Raw genomic sequence first — 18,400 nt, forward strand, 5'->3', positions numbered from 1 at the left:
AAGATTAGAATTCCTAACTATGGGGAATATGCAAATATGTTGTTGACGGCCTCTAGGCTCAGAGATTCGGTTCTGTCAAACAACAAAGCTTCACGATCTTTGAGGTCTGTTGGAGATCTTGAAATTCTCTGGATCGCAGGTCCGGCATGGAACTTAGCGTAGTCTGAGTTTCTGATGCCAAAAGCATTTCGAACCTATCCTTTCTGCGAACTTAATACACGTGACCAGAAAGGCTAATATTCTAACCGCTCTAGCCACGGCAGGAAGGGGTTAGTGATTTGGTTTTAGCCATCATCAAGGTTTTTGGCTTTAAAGGACATAATGCGGTCTGTCCTCTAAGCCTTCCGTTCTTGATAAGAACGAAACTGTCCCTAACCCTTGACCCGAAGGCTTGGAGACCGAAAGTTTATGGCACAAATTATTGGGCAAGGGCATTTAGAGAGTCCTGTACCCTGTAGATTCTCTCAAGTTTTATCTTGATAAAAAAAACTATAGAAAGTCAAGGTCAACAGACATCTGCGGTGTTCCGTAAAAAGCCAGACTGGTTCATGTCCAAGAACACCCTGGCATCATACCCAAGGAGTTCTTTTTGAAGAGGTCTCATTCATATTATGTTTGCATAAAGATTTGAGATTTTTTTCTTAATATCAATGCTCAAGAGGTGAGGGCGCGGCCTCGGAAGCATTTTTCAACAGAGCATGACACTCAGTAACATCCTGAGTGCCACGCTTTAGCGAAGCAACTCTGGGTTCGCTTCACACCTAAAAACAATCTGCTGCGTTGTTCCGCAAAAACAGACCAGACTGGTTCATCCTCCAAAGAACCACCCTGGCATTATAGCCAAGGAGTTCTTTTAAGAGGTCTCATTCATTATGTTTGCATAAAGATTTGAGATTTTTTCTTAAAATGAATGCTCAAGAGGTGAGGGCGCGGCCTCGGAAGCATTTCAACAGAGCATGACACTCAGTAACATCCTGAGTGCCACGCTTTAGCGAAGCAAACTCTGTGTTCGCTTCACACTCCCGACGGCGGGATGTGAAGACGACATTTCAGATCCGTAAGTCGCTAGACCATACATATCCGTAGATATATTATTGGGTGCAGGAAGCAACACGAATCCTATCCTATAGAAAAGGGATAGGTGTGCTTTAACTTTGAAGGGTTGGTCGCTTGAGGCGCGTTACTTTTCTTTAGCCTAGAAGTTATGGAACTAACTTTGATAGGTTAGGTCAGGTGGTGGTTTTAGCTTCGGTGCCCTCAGAAGTATGGTCATATGGTCTAGTCACATTGTGGTCACGCCCCCAGTTGACAGATCATCTAGAGCGCACCAGCATTACAGGTCTCTACCTCGCTGGCAACTCTAGTAACGCAGAAGCAGACTTTGGTGACAGTAATCACGAAGTCGGCTATGCTAACAGGTCAGGAACCAAGATGTATATCATCTACTTAATTTAGTTTCCCAAAAATCCTATTCTGTCTCTTCCCACCATCCGAAGGTGGGATTCAGCTATATATATCTGTCAAGGTAAGTTTCATGAACAAAAATGTATTGTTTTATAATACATTAAGTTTGTTCATACTTACCTGGCAGATATATATAATTAAAGTGCCCACACCTCCTCAGGAGACAGTGGCACTGATAAAATATGAATAGAAAATGGAATAGTTCCTGATATCCGCCTCCCAGCGGCGGGAATGGGTACTACCACCTGGCCGCCCACTGCGTGTGCCGCGAATTTTTAAATTCTGTCGGACTTCAGAAAATACAGCTATATATATATCTGCCAGGTAAGTATGAACAAACTTAATTGTATTATAACAATAACATTTTGTTGCCTATATTACTGAAAGTATGAAACTTTTTATTCCCGGGGTCATGGTTTGAACTGAATTTATTTTTACCTTGTAATCGGTGGTTTTTATCCTTACTGCCATCACAACTGAAACTCCACAGTGCTTATATGATTGTTATTATATACACATTTTGGTCTCAATTCACTCCACATTGCACTTTAAACAAGTTGCTGTTCCTGGTTCCTAAGTGCGCGCGCCACAAACACAGTTACGAACAGCAGACGACGAAACTGCAAAGTTTTATTCCCTAAATTGTTTACTTTACTCGTTATTTAGTTCAACTTTACTTTGTTATTTAAAATTTTTTTTGTACATCTGGCTGCCAAAAACCATAGAGGAACGACTACGGCTTGTTATTTATGAAAAATACAAATTGATTTTAAAATTTGTCATTTCATATGTGCAATTTGTCAATAACAGTTCAGCAGCTTGTGGTAGTTGTTTCTAATGTAGTAGAAAGGGAAACTGCTGGTAAGGTATGTGGCCATGATGCAAGGATGCATTACATTCTTGTTTTTTTCCATGATTATGTCCTCGGAAAATAAGGTTAAGTAATCGCCTGTGATGTTCAGTTAACTATATAGTAGTGGGGCTGTAAACAAGACTTGTTATTAGCCAAATTTTAAAATTTATTTCACTTCCAGATCCGCACAAAAAGCTGTAGAGTTTGCTCCTCAGGCTGGACAGAAGCTTGATAGGGTCTTGTACCGAATTGACTCCGAGATACGACGAACAGGACGAATCTCCAGGAAAGAGGTTGAGGATGTCATTGGAGAGCTGAAGTACACAAGTAAGTTTTTAGTATAGTATTTATATTTATCTGATTCTTGAAAATTAAATTAGTGTTGTAAGTTTCATAATGATGCATCCATTAGTGGTGGTGTAGATTTAGTTGGGAAAGCTCATGTGGTTGACTTAGTGTTTTTTCGTAAAAAAAGCATGAAAGTCATCCATATGGTATGTGTTTAAATATGTGTTAATGTGATTTCACTTTACAGTTTGGAGTAAGATAGAAAAATTGTACTTTTTCCTTTCATTTTTTAATCAAGTGTTATATCCCTTTCATTTGCAGAATTCGCATCAGGTACCCAGTCATTGTTGGTGCTGCGCTGTTTAGGTAGTTTATTGACCGAAGAGCTTCCAGAAGTTCGGAACAAACTTGTCCAAGAAGTCTGGGATACTCTCTTAAAATTCAGTATGTATCATTACATTACACAGTTTATAACTTGAAGCCATTTAGACAGCTTGTTTCTGTTTTTACTTGTTTCTGTTTTTAAGATCACTTTTACTTCGGAAGTTGTCTTGAAGATGAATTGGAAGTTGCCTTTTAAGATGATTAAGTCAAGTACTTCTCTGTTTTGGAGATATTGAATCAATAACTTTAATAAATAAGTCATGTACTTTTCTGTTTTGGAGATATTGAAGTCCAGTAGCTTATACTTGGCACATTGCTGAGCCATTTTACTAAAGGATACAAAAAATGGACGTCAATTAGAAATTAAAGAAAACCTAAATAGATAGCTTGATATTGCCAAAGTGTGTGTGTGCCAGGTGATTATCATTGCATATTGATGTCACATATCAGTAACAGATATTGATGTAGTATCACATTATTTGTAATTTCCATGGAAATGCGGACCAGAGCCTTTCCTATAGGATTACTCTACAATAAAGCTGGAAATTGTTATTTAAACATGTTAAGGTAGTTAACTGGTAGTAGATGGGTGAATGGTTGGGGGGCGGGGGGCCCGGACTGGAACCTACTCACTTCCTGATATTAAGCACCTTCAGCATCAGGGGTTGTGCAGGATGGTTGAAGCGGGCTTATAATAAAATGCTATGGTTTGTATTCACTGGAAAAATACAAGTTAGTATTCTAAAAATTTGTGATTTGTGCGGATGGAGATACAAACTATCACCATTTTTGTAGGAGGCTCACTCCTGAGGTGGAAGGATAGTCTTGTCTGACTGGTAAGTTGAATCTCCATTTGGAAATGCTATACTTCTGATCACTTGAGCAGAGGAGCAGTGAATTTTAACTTTTATAATGGGGTTTAGGGACCTGAGCTAGAGTGAGATGTATATGCAGTTTTGGAACTGCAGACAACGCTGCTATCCCTGCAAGGTGCCTGGGGACCCGAGCCATCAGATTCTCGGGATATCTTCTCATTTGGACCAGTGGAAGCTGTGTAGTCTCCCAGGCTCCTCTTGGACAGAAAAATATCTTGTCTAAGGTACTAGGAGAATAGCATGCTAGAGTTGAATGGCTGAGTGGTTGGTTTCTTGCTTCCTTCCCTTTCTCTATGAGGCAGCAGCTTTGACCAGAATTGTGCTGGAATGTGCGCAAATGTAGGTAAGCTACATGATCAATCATCCAAGTCTTCAGCTTCAGTGTATAAGATGTAACACTGCTCTCCCTTTTAGCAAGTGAGGTGTGGGTGGCAGCTTCAATGTATAAGATGCAACACTGCTCTCCCTTTTAGCAAGTGAGGTGTGGGTGGGTTAGAGTTTTAACTTCAAACCATAAACTTTTATTGATCAGATTTTAGCAGCCATTTGACTTCTGTTATTCCTCTTAATAGAGTGAGAGTCCAGATATTTCTCACTCAAGCTTAGGGCCCTATCAATCTGTCATCCTGATGCCAGATCAGATAGGAAGTTACAGGAGTCCTGCTCACTGGCCAACTGGAAACATGACATTTTCAGTGGAAAGTAACTTACCAGTCAGTTTAGAGACTATCTCGCACATCGGAGTGAATCTTTTTATGTAAAGTTGATGGTTCATATTCTCACAGGAAAGGAGCAACTCACAAAATTGGAAGCAATTTGTATTTCTCTTAGGTATACAAACAAGAGCCTTTTATCATAATGTCACCTCAACCAGGTCAGTCTCAGATACACAAGAAAAGTGCTTTTTGATGGCAAAACCCCACTCACCCACTTACTATCAACTACCTTGTTACCATGCACCTAGAACAATTTGTAAGTTGTGTAGAGGCATATTCTTATATAAAGTCTGTGACTCTGTACTGCTAGGAAAAATAGGATTGTATTAAGAATTAATTTTTTTTTTGGTGTTTAGATGTACCCCCTTGATATTAGTCATTACAATACATTTACTAAGAGTCTACATTGAAAATGGACATGAATTTTCACCCATCGAATTTTTATCCGCCCTTGAAAAGGCTGGCATTGAACCAAATAGAGTTACATACCAACGACTGATATTGCGATACTGTCAAGTAAGTACTTAGATTTCATGCTTTTAGTTTGGTCATTACTAATAAAGTACAAATATTAAGAATTGGGAAAAGTTTGTAATTTTGATTAGTTGGCAATAAGAAATTTTTAAGTGCATAATTTGTTTTAGGTTTTTAGTAAATTTTAAACTTTCAGTTGTAAAGGTAAACGCTGCAAAGTTACGCAGTATATAGTTAATTCAGGATTTTATAATAAGTAAAACTTTTTAAAAACTTGGCAGCCTTTTCTTTAATATACCAGTGTTGCCTTTCACTCAGTTAAGAGAGTGTATATGCCTAAATAATAATTTTAAGTTATTTAGTTGTTCTTCATAGTATAGTAAGTGTTTTTATTTTTAAAAGTTCATTAACATAATTATATAAGATTTTCCCATTAAGGAGAGAGATGTGACTTATGTTCCCATCTCTCCAGTCTTTTGCTCGTTCTTCCTGAATTCCCATCTGGTCTTGATCTTCATCTATGCCCTTTCTTCTTGCTTGCCTGCTAACTTTTAGTCTTTTGCCCTGCTGCTATTCCTTCCATATGTACTATTTTTTTGTCTTAATTGTTTTTCTGCCCTTTTTCCCCTATAGGGAAGTGCCATCAGTGCACCTCCTGCAGTGAACTGTAGGCAGGTTCTTTGTATCGTCCATTCGGCCACTAGAGGCAACCCCTTTCATTACATATTTTTACTGTACTTCTATTCAAATTGTCTTTCTTCCATCATACTTTCCATCCTCTTCTTACAATTGCTGGCACCTTTTAAACCCTTTCAGTGCTGAATGGCCTCGTAGGACGCAGTGCTGGGGCCTTTTGTACTCTAATCACAATTCTAGTTCAGCCCATTTTTTCACTGTCCACTGAGTTCACCTTTTTCTTTGTCTATAGCACAACATCCCTATGCCTATATATATACTATATATATATATATTATAGGGAGCATAGTGTTTTCCTTTCTGCACTCCTTTGTAACTTCCTATGTTACTGTGATAAACAGTATGCCATCTTTTATCGCAAAACCTTGTTATACACCTGCCATTGCTTATATTCTAAACTTGTTTGTGGTACGTGTGTCATGCGGAATCCCTTGTCATTGTCGTGTCCTAACTTCTTGAGAAGGACTCTCTCTCTCTCTCTCTCTCTCTCTCTCTCTCTCTCTCTCTCTCTCTCTCTCTCTCTCTCTCTCTCTCTCTCTCTCATTATAAGTAACTGAAGCTTGAATTGCATGTGACAACCTAACCAATTTATTTTATCTTTCCAGCTAGGTGACATAGAAGGTGCTAGTAAAATTTTGGAGTTTATGAAAGAAAAGGAATTACCTGTCAATGAATATGTGTTTAACTCCCTGATCATTGGTCATGCACGATCCAAGTAAGTTTCAAGAGTTATATGTTTTAGTAGTATGGCTTTGAAAGAAAGATTTATTTCAAATTCCTTGTGTTGAGTTTAATCAGGTTCCAATAATTGGTTAGTACATACTTTATGGAGAAACATAGTATAGCTAAAAAGGAAAAGACAAACGTATTTTCAACCACTAAACATTAATCCCTTCAGTCACAGTCTTGTTTGTTCTAAGAATAAAGCTGTGATTAGCAAAATCTTACTTTTTTCATCATGTAAAATTACTGTTTATACTGTGGTAATTATTTTGGTGTCATTTTCAATCAGAATACAGTACTTGTGCTTTATTGTGGCTTCTTTAAGGAAATAAAAGAATGAAAAGGATATAAGGCACAATAGGAGTTGCAAATCCCCCCAAAACTGTTTATAGACATATTAAAGGATCCAAAATATGACATTCTGTTATTTCTCAGGTTAGGTTTTCATTGACTCACCAGCAAGTCATAAGTGATCAAAGGGTTGTTTTTTAATTCATGATACCTGCATTGCTTAAAGCTAGAGAAGTGTGTGAAGAGAGTTAATGCAGTGTTAGAAATGTAGATTTGCTGTATTCTCAAGATTTTAGGTATTTGGCTGAAATACATAAAGTTGTATATTTTTGTTTCAGTGACATGGAAAGTGCCCATGGTGTCCTGGGTGTGATGAAAACTTCTGGACTGACTCCAAGTGCAGAAACTTATATGAATTTAATGGTTGGCTATGCTGAAAAGGGTGATATGGAAAGCCTAGAAAAAGTCGTAAAGGAATGTGAATCATCAGATATTTCGTTGCAGAATCGTGAATACATGGAAGTTATTTATGCTTTGGCTTCCAAGGGTCACAGTCAGCATGTATCTGTAGTAAGTATTAAAAGGTGTTTTCAGAACTTGAAAGTAAATTAAAAGTATTCTCTCAGCTTTTGATAAAAATTATTTTTACATACTTTTGTCTACCTTGACTGCATCTGTCCATCTGTTTTGGGTCAAATTATGTAACTCAATTCCTGACCTGTTCCCTTCGTCCGATGGACTTGAAATTTTGCAGTGACCTCTAGTGACCCTACAGTGACCTCTCCCATTATCTCAAGATTTGTATGAAAATCTTTGGATTTTTCATGCCTTCTTTGACTTAGTAAAATAAGTTAATAACTGTAGGGACTTTTTCATTCTTTGGCTCAACAGGATATCACATCAAATTTTTTTAGTTACAATCATAGATCAGTTACAATTTCTGTCAAAGATAAATACTAATGTAAATTTTAAAAAACTTATTTCAATAGTTCAAACAAATATATACCTTTACTCTATTATCCTAAAACACTATTGTTAATATATAGCCCAGAGCCATGTGTGAAAACTAAGCAAGTTACCCTGAATAGAGATTACCCCTGAATAGAGAGAGAGAGGGAGATAAACAAAAGTACACATGAACATTAAAATATTTAATATACAAGTGACAGTAATTACACAAAAGTAAACAAAAGATTAATTTACAAAACTGGGTTATAAAAATATACATTATCAGTGAACATTAAACTAAGGTCAGTAATAAAAAAAAATGTGAAACTTCTTACAAAGCATCGAAGCTGACAAGCCAATCAGCAACTAGCAAAGCTTAATATCCAGTTTCTGTGATTGGCTCTTGTAAATCCTTCCAGCAATAGCGTTGTGTGCTACAAGCCAATCAGCATCGAGGTAACATACTCTTCATTTATACTCTGCTGTGTAATTTGCTACACACACACACACACACACACACACACACACACACACACACACACACACACACACACACACACACACACACACACACACACACAAGGGAAGGGGGGAGGAAGGGGCCGGGTGGCAGTTGGGAAAGCTGAACTGAGTTCTAATATCAGTTAAACGATTAAAAATGTCAGTATTACAGTATACATATTTCTATCAACCACATTCATCCATCTCTCATATTGATATTTTGCTGTGTTCACATTAATATCAATATTTGAAAATTTCTAAATCACTTATTATCTTACAAAACAAATATACATACATATTACATATGCATAAAAATTCTTTCTTATATCAGTGAGAGAGAGAGATAGACTTTGCCCAGGTGCTAACCATATGTCAAGATGATTGACAAGTTATGCTCTCATCCCTCCCCCTAAGATGAGACTGAAAAAGATCAGGGTAAACAATTATATTGAACGAAAATCTTCGTAATTGACTATATTTTGATATTATGTTGTATGTACGTTAATATTTGAAAATTAGTAAATCATTTATTTATAAAAAAATTCTCTCTTATCTGAGAGAGAGAGAGAGAGAACATAATTTTTTTTTCATATACAGTACATATTTCAATGATAAAGCAATATTGAGGGATTTTTTTAACATTTGATTGATATTTGACTGAATTTACATTAATATTGATAATTGAAATTTAATTAAAAAAAAAAAAAGTTTTATCCAAAAATGTATTTAGTCACAAAAATCAAAGAAAGATACAGTAATTAGTAAGTATTGCTGTATGAAAAAATCCGTTAATTACTGTATTTCCCCGCGATATATTGGGAGATACGTTTCACAGAAAAAACACGAAGTACTGAATCCATGATTGCTGAACCGCAATCTAGCAGGGCCCCAATGCACAGTGTAAAACTAATTTAGGCAGGTAGCCTATAAAGCTGTTCAGTTGCAATGACAGTTTTACTTCATGTACTTATATAGTAGTAGGAGAGTTTATATGTTTATTCGCTACAGCATTGCTGCTCTAAAAATGTAATCTGATCAGTTGTGAAGGCTGATGATTGGTTTTGAGAGTCTTATGTTATTTTTTCAGGCTACTTACATTAATGATGCATGCCAGTGTTTGTAAACTCAGTGTGCCTATTAATCTGATGCAGTAATAGATAAGGGAAACTGTAAATATAAAACAAAACAGAATTATCTCCCATTGCTAAGCTAGCTTTCCAAAAAAGACTTATCTTAAGGTTTGTTCCAGTGTTAGTATATGTCAGAGATCTCTCTCTCTCTCTCTCTCTCTCTCTCTCTCTCTCTCTCTCTCTCTCTCTCTCCTCTCTCTCTCTCTCTCTCTCTCTCTTCCCCTTTAAACAAAACCAGACAAGAAGCAATGGATGGAACTGGAACTAAAGAGATACAATGCATCCCATTGTAGACATCTTTACCTGCAAAGTATGTGACACGTGGAATAAACTGCCACCAGAAGTCGTAAACAGCAACAGTGTGGAAGAGTTTAAAAGAAAACCTGCCAAAATCATTAGAACACTGCTACTAGAGATAAGTGGGCACACGATGTCTCCTTGGATGGACTAATAAGTCTTTGAGACATCCTAATCCTTGTAACTCATTGTAACTCTCTCTCTCTCTTTCTCTCTCTCTCTCTCTCTCAGTAATTTATTGTACAGAAAATGAGATAGGGAAATATTCTAGTTTCTAATGTATATGAAATAATATATTTGTTTTGTATGGTCTTCATAAAGCAATGTGTGATATGAAATTTAATTAAATATGGTAGACTGTCACTAGCATGTAATGTGCCTGTAAAGCTTCTCAGTTTTAATACTTTTATGTTTAGTTGACATATTTTGTATATAATTTTTTTTTAATTTTGCAGTTCATTGAAAAACTGGAAAAGGTCTTTGGATACCAACAAGATGCAATGAACCTGATTTATCGCCTGATTAATGCAGGCTGCGATGAAGTTGCTTACCAGATGTTTGAAACCATGCCAGTACCTCAAAATCATGAGGGGGAAATTGCTCCTGTCGGAACTTTCTTTTTAAGACAACTCATTAGGTCTGGCTTGGTAAGTATCTGCTTGTTGCTGTCTCCCTCCTAAATTTTCTTCCCAGCTCCCCTCAGTCTCGATAGCCCCATACGGCCCCCTTTGCACTTGGTTACTCAACTGTGTTGTCATGCTTTTTACAAGTTTTTATTTTTTTCATTTTTTAGAAATTTGATCCAGGGGGGAAGGTGAGAAACTTTTAAATGAAATGGTACTTTAATTAGAATGGTGTTAACCATCTTCTCTTTGAAGATTAGTACAGTGTGGCTGGCATAGGTTGTGTAAAATGTTTCAGGGGATGAAATGAAATTTAGAGAAATTTTACGATATTAATCAAATGACGTAAAGGTTTCTTTGAAGACTCTATTTTACATATGTGACTCATACAGTGCCATTATCTGGCAAATGAAATATGTATGTAGTGTTTAGTTATTTAAAATGTAACTAAATTTATCTTTGGTGATAAAGTGGTTTGTTTCCAGATTATGAGTGATATTAAGACCACAGAGTCACTTTCATAGACTGATATTAGTATTTAAGTAAAGGAATAATTAGGAATAGACTATAAAGATGGATGGAAATTAATAGGCAAAAAACAGTGTCTCTGGTGGTGAGGGAACTGTAAATACTTATCATAAAAATAATAACCCCCAAGAAACATTAGTCTTAGAATCCTACACAATAACCCCCGAAAACCCTCAGGGTTCACTCGCTACGAAAAATTTGATTTTTCTGAAATGGTTTATATTTAGCATTAAAGACTCGAGTTAGTATTTTTTTCTGAAATTTTAATCAGTACTTTTTACTTTTCAGTATTCAGTTGTTACTATAGTTCAGTACTGTCAGAAAATGAAGAGAGAAGGGTTGAACCTGTACGCAATGGAGAGATGCCTGCAATTCGCTCTCTCAATGGGAAGGCCAGAACTGGCATTGCCTCTCATGCGAGTGATTGTGGAAGATGGAGGCACTGTGAGGTCACACTATTTTTGGCCAGTTTTTGTACAATGCTCAAATGAAGGAGATAAGGAAAGTGAGTATCTGTGCATCTGTTTGATACTTATATTGTAGAAATTTTTCTCTTCTTATAGAAAAAAACGTCTTTTTACAACAAAGTTTTTATATAAACCCTTTAAACATTAAATAGCCTTCACCTGTGCCATAAAGGGTTTTGTTTTCCTCTTTCACTTGGTAAAGTAGTTTCACCTAACTGTCAAGGTGTTAACTCAGCTTTTTAGCACAATTCCTTGTAAGTTCTCAGTATGTTGTTCCCCCCGTATTCATGGCGGATGCGTACCAGAGCCCCCTGCAAATAGCTAGCATCCGTAAATAGTTGAAACCCCCATAAAAATGCTTAAAACTGCCTTTGTTCATATGCAGAACAAACCTTCGGTCTTTACAATAGGATATTTTCTAAGCACCAGCTGGTTGCCTATTTTGTTAGTTAAAACTCAAGAAAACCCACTAAAAATGTTTATACTTGTTTTTTTTAATAGTTTTATCACAAAAAATGCATTTTATGATCATGATGAAATTAATAAAAAAACTGGAATTTATGGATATTTTTCTTATAAAATTATTTAGATCTCAGTTTTGAAGATATACAATGGACCCCTCGTATTTGTGGTTGTGACATTCGTGGATTTCTCTGTGGACCATATTTACCCATTATTAGTGGGAAATTCGCATATTCGCAGTCACAGTATTTTTCAATGAGAAATATCCAAAAATACTGTATTTTCAATTAAATTTTCATGATTAAATGCACTCTTTGTGATAAAACTATTAAAAAAACCAGGTATAAGCATTTTTAGTGAGTTTTTCTAAAGTTTGAACTAACAAAACAGGCAGTTTTAAGGGTTTTTATAGGAGTTGTAAGTATTCGTGGATTCTGGCTATTCGTTGGGTGGTCTGGTATGCATCCCCCATAAATACGGGGAGTCCACTGTAAAGGGAAATAAAAAAGCAATTACTGCAAAAAAACAAATGATGATATAGTGTATGCAGTATTTGTTATTGAGATGAGAAGGACTAAGGTTTTGATCATTTAATAGAAAAGTATAATGGAAAAAGTTTTTGCAATAAAAGGCTTTATAAACTGACTAACTCTTAATGGATGGGCATCATCATATGAGTATGTATGGATCTATTGCAGTTTTTGAGTGATGGAAGGGCTAACTCTTATGATTATTGATATATTACACACCATACAATTTGGATGAATTTAGCAGATAAGATACTCATACCACTTCAATGGTCAGTAAATGACTTGTGGCAACTGAAGCAGCTCAGCACAGGAGAGAGGGTGACCAGTATGCCTTGAGACCTGATTGGGGGATGTGTTGCCCTCTCTTATTATTTATTTGCTCTTGAATATACTCATGGATTGCTGTTGGTTTTAATTCATATCTTTTATGATAGTATGTCGGCTGTAATTGTAATTTTGCAAAGAAATATTAGAAAACACATGTGTACCTCCCAAAAAATTACTGCATCTCCCCATCTCGGTAAATCTCATAAATATCTTACAACAAATATACTCAGAGTTTGTTACTGGTTTTAGTTCTTATCTATTATGACATTGTGTATGCTGTAATTATAATTTTATTAGAAATAAAATAGATTATTAGAGAAGTCATGCATAACTTGGTAGAATTAGCATATTTTTATGGGTGTCTTGTAAAAGAGGCCCCACACAAGGTTGTAAATAATTACTTTCAATTTTCCTTGGAATGTGGGGAAAAATTTGTTGAATTTTTTCTTTTTTCTTAAACCATGTGCATTTGCATATCTTCCTCTTTCCATTGATGTGTTTCTTGAATTGGCCCACCGTATAATTAGCCCATCCCTTAAGGGTTAAGCCATGCAACTGACTTAGTATTAACCTATTTCTTAAGGCTTGTTGTGTACATGGTATTTAGAGAAATATATATGAGAGGAGTTCTCCTCATTCTTAAAGTAGTATATTGTGTCTTATTCATGTCTTGAATTAAAGTAGGGAAAGCACTTAAATTTTTACAATTTTTATTTCCAGAACTGTACAGAACAGTTTCAGAAATGTTAGCATTAGAGGTCCCTGTGAGCCTTGAAACTTGCCGTGAGTATATCATGCCCTCACTTTTGGAGAAGGATAAGGATGAAGAGCCGGTTATCCTGAGACTTAAAGAAAGTGGATTGAGTGTTGGTTCTATCATTAATGGATCTGTTGCATATTACCTAGGAGATAATGACATAGTGTCTGCAGCCCATTTGTGTAAGTATCTTACTGTTTACTTTAACGCAAAATATATTAGGCATTTAATATTCAAGAGCAAGGAACAAGAATAACTGTAACATTAAGAATGGAGCATATTTTGTAGGTTGCATTTATACATTCAGTGTCTCTTAAACATTGCATTAGAAATTAATGGAAAATGAGAAATGATAGTTTCATGTATGACACTTACCTGGCAGGTATATATATAGCTATATTCTCTGTTCGCACTGGCAGAATTTTCAAAACTCGCGGCAACCGCTAGATCACTGGTAGTTCAGGTGATCGCCACCCCGCTCCCGTGGCGCTGGTGCTCGGAATCATTCCCATTTTCGTCAGATTTTTTTCTGCCACTGAACCGGCAACATCGTTGTTGGTTCCCTGCTAGAATTCGAAACTCGTTAGCTGACTTTCGCTGTACTTGGATGGTTTATTGGGTATCGTATTGGAAAGTTGGATTGGCAATCGCGATTGGAAGTTATTATAATGTCTGATTCTGGTATAGTATTTCGAGTGTGTATGAAAGAAGGGTGCAAGGTGAGACTGCCGAAAGCTTCGGTAGACCCTCACACAGTATGTAAGAAGTGTAGAGAGGTTTTGTGTACTTGGGATAATAGATGTAATGAGTGTGAAAGTTTAAATGAGAAGGAGTGGAAGACTTTCACCAAATATGTTGAGAGACTTGAAAAGGATAGAGTAAGAAGATCGGTGTCTCGGAGTGAGAGGTCAGGTTCTTCTAGTAAGGCCTTGAATACTTCTGTTATTTCCCCCCCTTCTTCCCAAGTAGAAGTTGTTAATCCTTCTCCTCAGGTCTCTCCTGCGCCCGCTGCTGTTTCTAAAGTGTTTGCCGCCCTGGCGTCAATGGGCGATCAGATTCAGCGTCTTACAGACAAAGTGGGTACGATTGAAAGTGTCAGTGTAGTGGAGGGGGCGGCTGATCGTCTCACTCGTGCTCCTAGACCTAGGCCTCTGCCAAGCTCCCAGACCCAATGGGAGAAGGCATGTCGACAGTCGAAGGGAGGCGAGAGGGCGTTCCCATACGATCAGTTGTCCCGTTCAGGCAGTCCTGTTGCGTCCCAGGCTGCAGCAGTGCGCCATAGGAAAGGCGACACTGGGAAGTGTTTTTTCCTCTACAGATAGTGCTGCGTCAGGCAGGTATGGACGTTATGCGGAAGTTTCGCGTCCTCTGAAGAGGACGCATAGACCTACGTCTCCTCAAAATGAGCGTTACCCTCAAGAACGGTGGAGTAGTCCCGAGATTTTCTCTTCTAGTGATGAGGAAGAGGTGGTTCTGATTAAAAGGAGGAGATCCTTTAAGTCAAGACAAGACGCAAGACCTCATGTGTACGACGGTTCTCTGGATAGGAAGCCCTCCTTCTGAATACGGAGCAGTCTCTCCGATATCTTCTCCTTATCGTAGAACTCAAGATCGAGTTTCTCGTTTTGACGAAATCCGTCCTCGTCCTCGTTCTTCCTTTCTCACCGCTTGCTCAGACTTCCCGCCAGGAAGCAGAGACTAGGAACTTCCTTGAAGAGATGCAAGGAAGGTTAGCCGATTTGGTTAAATCGTGGGGTAACATCGGAAACATCCTCCGACGAGGCGTAAGGACGCACTCTCCGTCGAAGTTCGTCTAGGACGCATGATGGTTTGCCTCCTTCTCGTCATGCTTCGGAGTCTCGGGTAGTACGCAAGTTACGCAGGACGCAGGACCAAGTTTACGACAGGAAGCAGGACGCAAGTTACGGAAGCAGGACGCAGGACGCAAGCTTCCCGGAAACAACAGGACGCAGGACGCAACCTCGGAGCTCGTAAGGACGCAGGACGCAGGCGGCAGGAGCCGGTTTTTCTTCCCGCGAGGTTGGAGAAGATTTTCTGCAGCAAGACCTGGGTTTACAGGACGTGTCTTTGGCAGAAGAGGAAATAGAAGACTTAGAATCTGAGGAAGAAAAAGAAGGTGAAGCACCTTCTTCAGACTATAAGGAAATTGACGAATTGCCTTCTTTCACTTTTTGAAGGGGATTTTCAGCCTGCAGCTCCGACATCACCCCTTTCTCAATTCTCTAAGAATAAAACTCCGAAGAAGTCCTCGTTTTTGAAGATGAAGTTTTCGATTACGGCTAAAGAAGGCTCTTCAAAGAATTGATACGTGGTTGAAGGAAAAGAGGGAAGCGGGCAAGACTGTGTTCTCTTTCTCTCCTGCCAAATTGGCATCGAAGTCCGGAATTTTGGTATGCGACGGGGGAAAATCTCGGCCTGGGAGTTCCTGCCTCCTCCCAGGGGATTTTTCCAACATTGTTGACAGTTCCCGCAGACATGCCTTGAATTCGGCCAAAGTGTGGTGGTCTCCATCAGAATTAGATCATCTCTTGAAAGGGATTTTCCGGACCTTCGAGGGTTTTAATTTTCTGGATTGGTCCTTGGGGGCTCTGGGACGAACAGTGGAAGATAATGAATCGACGGCTTCTCAACTCCCAAGCAGTATTATGTCCTGCATGGACAAAGCCTTAAGGGATGGCGCGAATGAATTAGCATCTCTTTTCACCGCAGGAGTTTTAAAAGAAAAGGTCACTCCTATGCTCTTTTGCTGCTAAGGGCGTCTCTAACGCCCAGAAATCGAATTGGTTTATTCCCCACTTTCGGATCAATTGTTTCCTGCGGATATTATCAAGGATATTTTGCTTTCTAACTCAGAAGGCGACGCAGGATCTGTTAACTTCCTCGGTAAGGAAATTTTTACCCAACAAGGTGGTTAAGAAGACCCCTAAGGAATCAAGGCAAACTAGTCAGCCCTTTCGAGGCAAGTCCTTTTCTCGTCCTGCCTCAGAGCAAGAAGAGCTCCGTCCAAGAGGGGTTCGAAACCCAGTACTAAACAATGAACAACAAGTCCTTCAGCATCAGTAGGTGCCAGACTCCAGAAGTTTTGGGAGATTTGGCAAGAAAAGGGAGCAGATCCTTGGGGGTCGTCAAGGTAGCCAAAGAAGGTTACAAGATCCTTTTCTGAAGAGACCAACCTCTTGCGACATCGCCAAGAGAGCTTGGAGCTCACTACAGCGATCCAGGGAAACAAGAAGCACTACAAGAACAAGTTCTTTCTATGCTCAAGAAAGGAGCAATAGAACCTGTTCTGGATCACTTATCTCCGGGATTTGTTCCGACACGGCATACAAACCTTCGGTCCTTTTACAATAGGAAGGTACTAGCGGCAGCTGGATAGGTCGTAAGCTTTTCGAACAAGGGGTTTCGGTAGTTAACTGCTTGTCCGACAGCGCGCAGCTTGCGCGAGGGCTGTAAACAAATCACTTTTGCTTTCGGCCTCGCAGTGGATGGACGTGTGTGTTCGACGCTCTCTGCCTCCCGCTTCTCGTCGTTTGCTTTCTGAGTATTTGGTTGTAATTGTGTATGAAAGAGTTATTGTAAGTACAATCATTCTCTCTTTTCATATTAATTGCTTCAATCAATTATCTATTTATGATGGAATCTCCTCGCCTCGCTAACCCCACGGAGACTTTGCCCGGGTATCGAAGGGCGTCAAATGCGGGAAGTTCCGATCGTTCCCGGAGATTGACCCTCTTATATTTTGTGTGCTCGGGTCGTCGGGGGGGTTCGCGAATGCACCCGAGCCGAGCCCTGTGATGTATGTAATGAATGGTCGGAGGCGCAGTGGACTTTGTATGAGGGCAGGAAGAAGCGAAGGCCTGCAAAGGAGTCGTCGGAAAGCTCTCCCGCGACTCCTTTGGTGACGGACACTTCGTCTTCTTTCCGCCGCCGCGTCACTTCCATGTCTCGCGCCTTCCCCTTCGGGGGGGTGTCTAGGTTCTTCTCCTCCTGACGTGTCGAGTGTGGAGGAGGGCGCTAGATACCCTGACGTAGAGTTGTACTCTGGGTCCTCTATCCGTTCGTCTTCGCGGCGAGCGGGTAGAGGATCCTTCTATCACCCGACTTTGCCTCCTCAGGTGCGGTTGCCGCGAGGATGACCTCGGACAGGTGTGGGCATCGTTGGGGCTGCAGGGCGTGCGAGTGTCCAGGGGCTGCTCTATCATCTCGCTGGCTCCGTGGCGGTCACCCATGCAACGGTCACGACCACCACCACGACCCTTACAACTCCCGGCTACGCTTCACCTCCTCACCTGGTGTACACCCAGCACGCGGTCTCTGTAACACCTACTACATCGGTGCAGGGGCCAGTCGCCGTAACTCGGGGGAGTGTGGATGCCGCCACCTGGGTTTGCCGTGCTGCCGCGACCGGACTTCATGTGCCTGAAGAGCTCGCCCCTGGACCTCACCGGTACCTAGGACGTCTGTGCCGCTGGTTCGCCATCTGGAACCGCACACAGTCTGCCGTACCTGCCGTGACCACCGCTGCTGTCCCTGTACCTGCTCCTGCTGTCTCGCTGCCGTTCCTGTGATGCTCGCACCTGCTGATGTTGTTTCCTGTTCCTGGCGCCGCTGCTCCCGATGCTGGTCTGTTCGGACAGGTACGTCCGGGCCCTGTTGCTTCGGCAACAGCAGCCCCGGCGTCCGTCCTGGATGACAGACCTGACGCGGTCCTGAGGAGGTTGACGAAGAAGAAGAAGAAGAGGAGGAAGGTGTCGTCGTCGTCTTCATCGTCTTCTTCGTCGTCGTCGTCGTCTGCCGCCTCTTCTCCTTCTTCTTCTAAGGCTCCCCCCGCATAAGAAGAAGAAGGTCGCCTCCCCCCCCCCTAAGAAGTCTCCTTCGGGAACTTCTAAGGGCCCGTCGCGCTCTGGTGAGGACGGGGGGTTCTTCCGCTGGTCGCCCTGCTCCTGTTCGGGAGCAGGACCGTTCTCTTCTCCACGCAAGGAAGAAGACTACGGGACGGGGACCAGAGGGGTGGCCCGGCTAACACGGCACTTCCTCACCTGCTG

At 40.1% G+C, this 18,400-nt stretch overlaps 1 protein-coding gene and 1 long non-coding RNA gene across 2 annotated transcripts; both read left to right on the forward strand.

The window, feature by feature from the left end:
- The first annotated feature begins 2,501 nt into the window (after positions 1–2,501).
- On the forward strand, positions 2,502–4,946 carry LOC135213421 (uncharacterized). Its single transcript, XR_010314116.1, has 3 exons — positions 2,502–2,644; positions 2,927–3,049; positions 4,937–4,946. It is a non-coding gene; the product is annotated as an uncharacterized LOC135213421 (long non-coding RNA).
- Positions 4,947–4,951: 5 nt separating this feature from the next.
- Positions 4,952–13,590, forward strand: LOC135213297 (leucine-rich PPR motif-containing protein, mitochondrial-like). Its single transcript, XM_064247278.1, has 6 exons — positions 4,952–5,096; positions 6,356–6,465; positions 7,103–7,334; positions 10,096–10,287; positions 11,080–11,296; positions 13,298–13,590. Exons 2-6 carry the CDS (start codon positions 6,395–6,397, stop codon positions 13,588–13,590), a joined length of 1,005 nt encoding a protein of 334 aa, XP_064103348.1. The 5' UTR covers positions 4,952–5,096; positions 6,356–6,394.
- The last annotated feature ends 4,810 nt before the right edge of the window (positions 13,591–18,400 follow it).

This window comes from Macrobrachium nipponense, chromosome 42 (genome assembly GCF_015104395.2).
Source record: "Macrobrachium nipponense isolate FS-2020 chromosome 42, ASM1510439v2, whole genome shotgun sequence".
Taxonomy (NCBI): Eukaryota; Metazoa; Arthropoda; class Malacostraca; order Decapoda; family Palaemonidae; genus Macrobrachium; species Macrobrachium nipponense.

Bases quoted from the DNA above. Each gene is read 5' to 3' on its own strand.
- LOC135213297 (XM_064247278.1), top strand. From the start codon at position 6,395: ATGAAAGAAAAGGAATTACCTGTCAATGAATATGTGTTTAACTCCCTG. The intron at 6,466-7,102 runs GTAAGTTTCAAG...TTTTTGTTTCAG, and splicing joins ATTGGTCATGCACGATCCAA to TGACATGGAAAGTGCCCATG. The intron at 10,288-11,079 runs GTAAGTATCTGC...TTTACTTTTCAG, and splicing joins AACTCATTAGGTCTGGCTTG to TATTCAGTTGTTACTATAGT.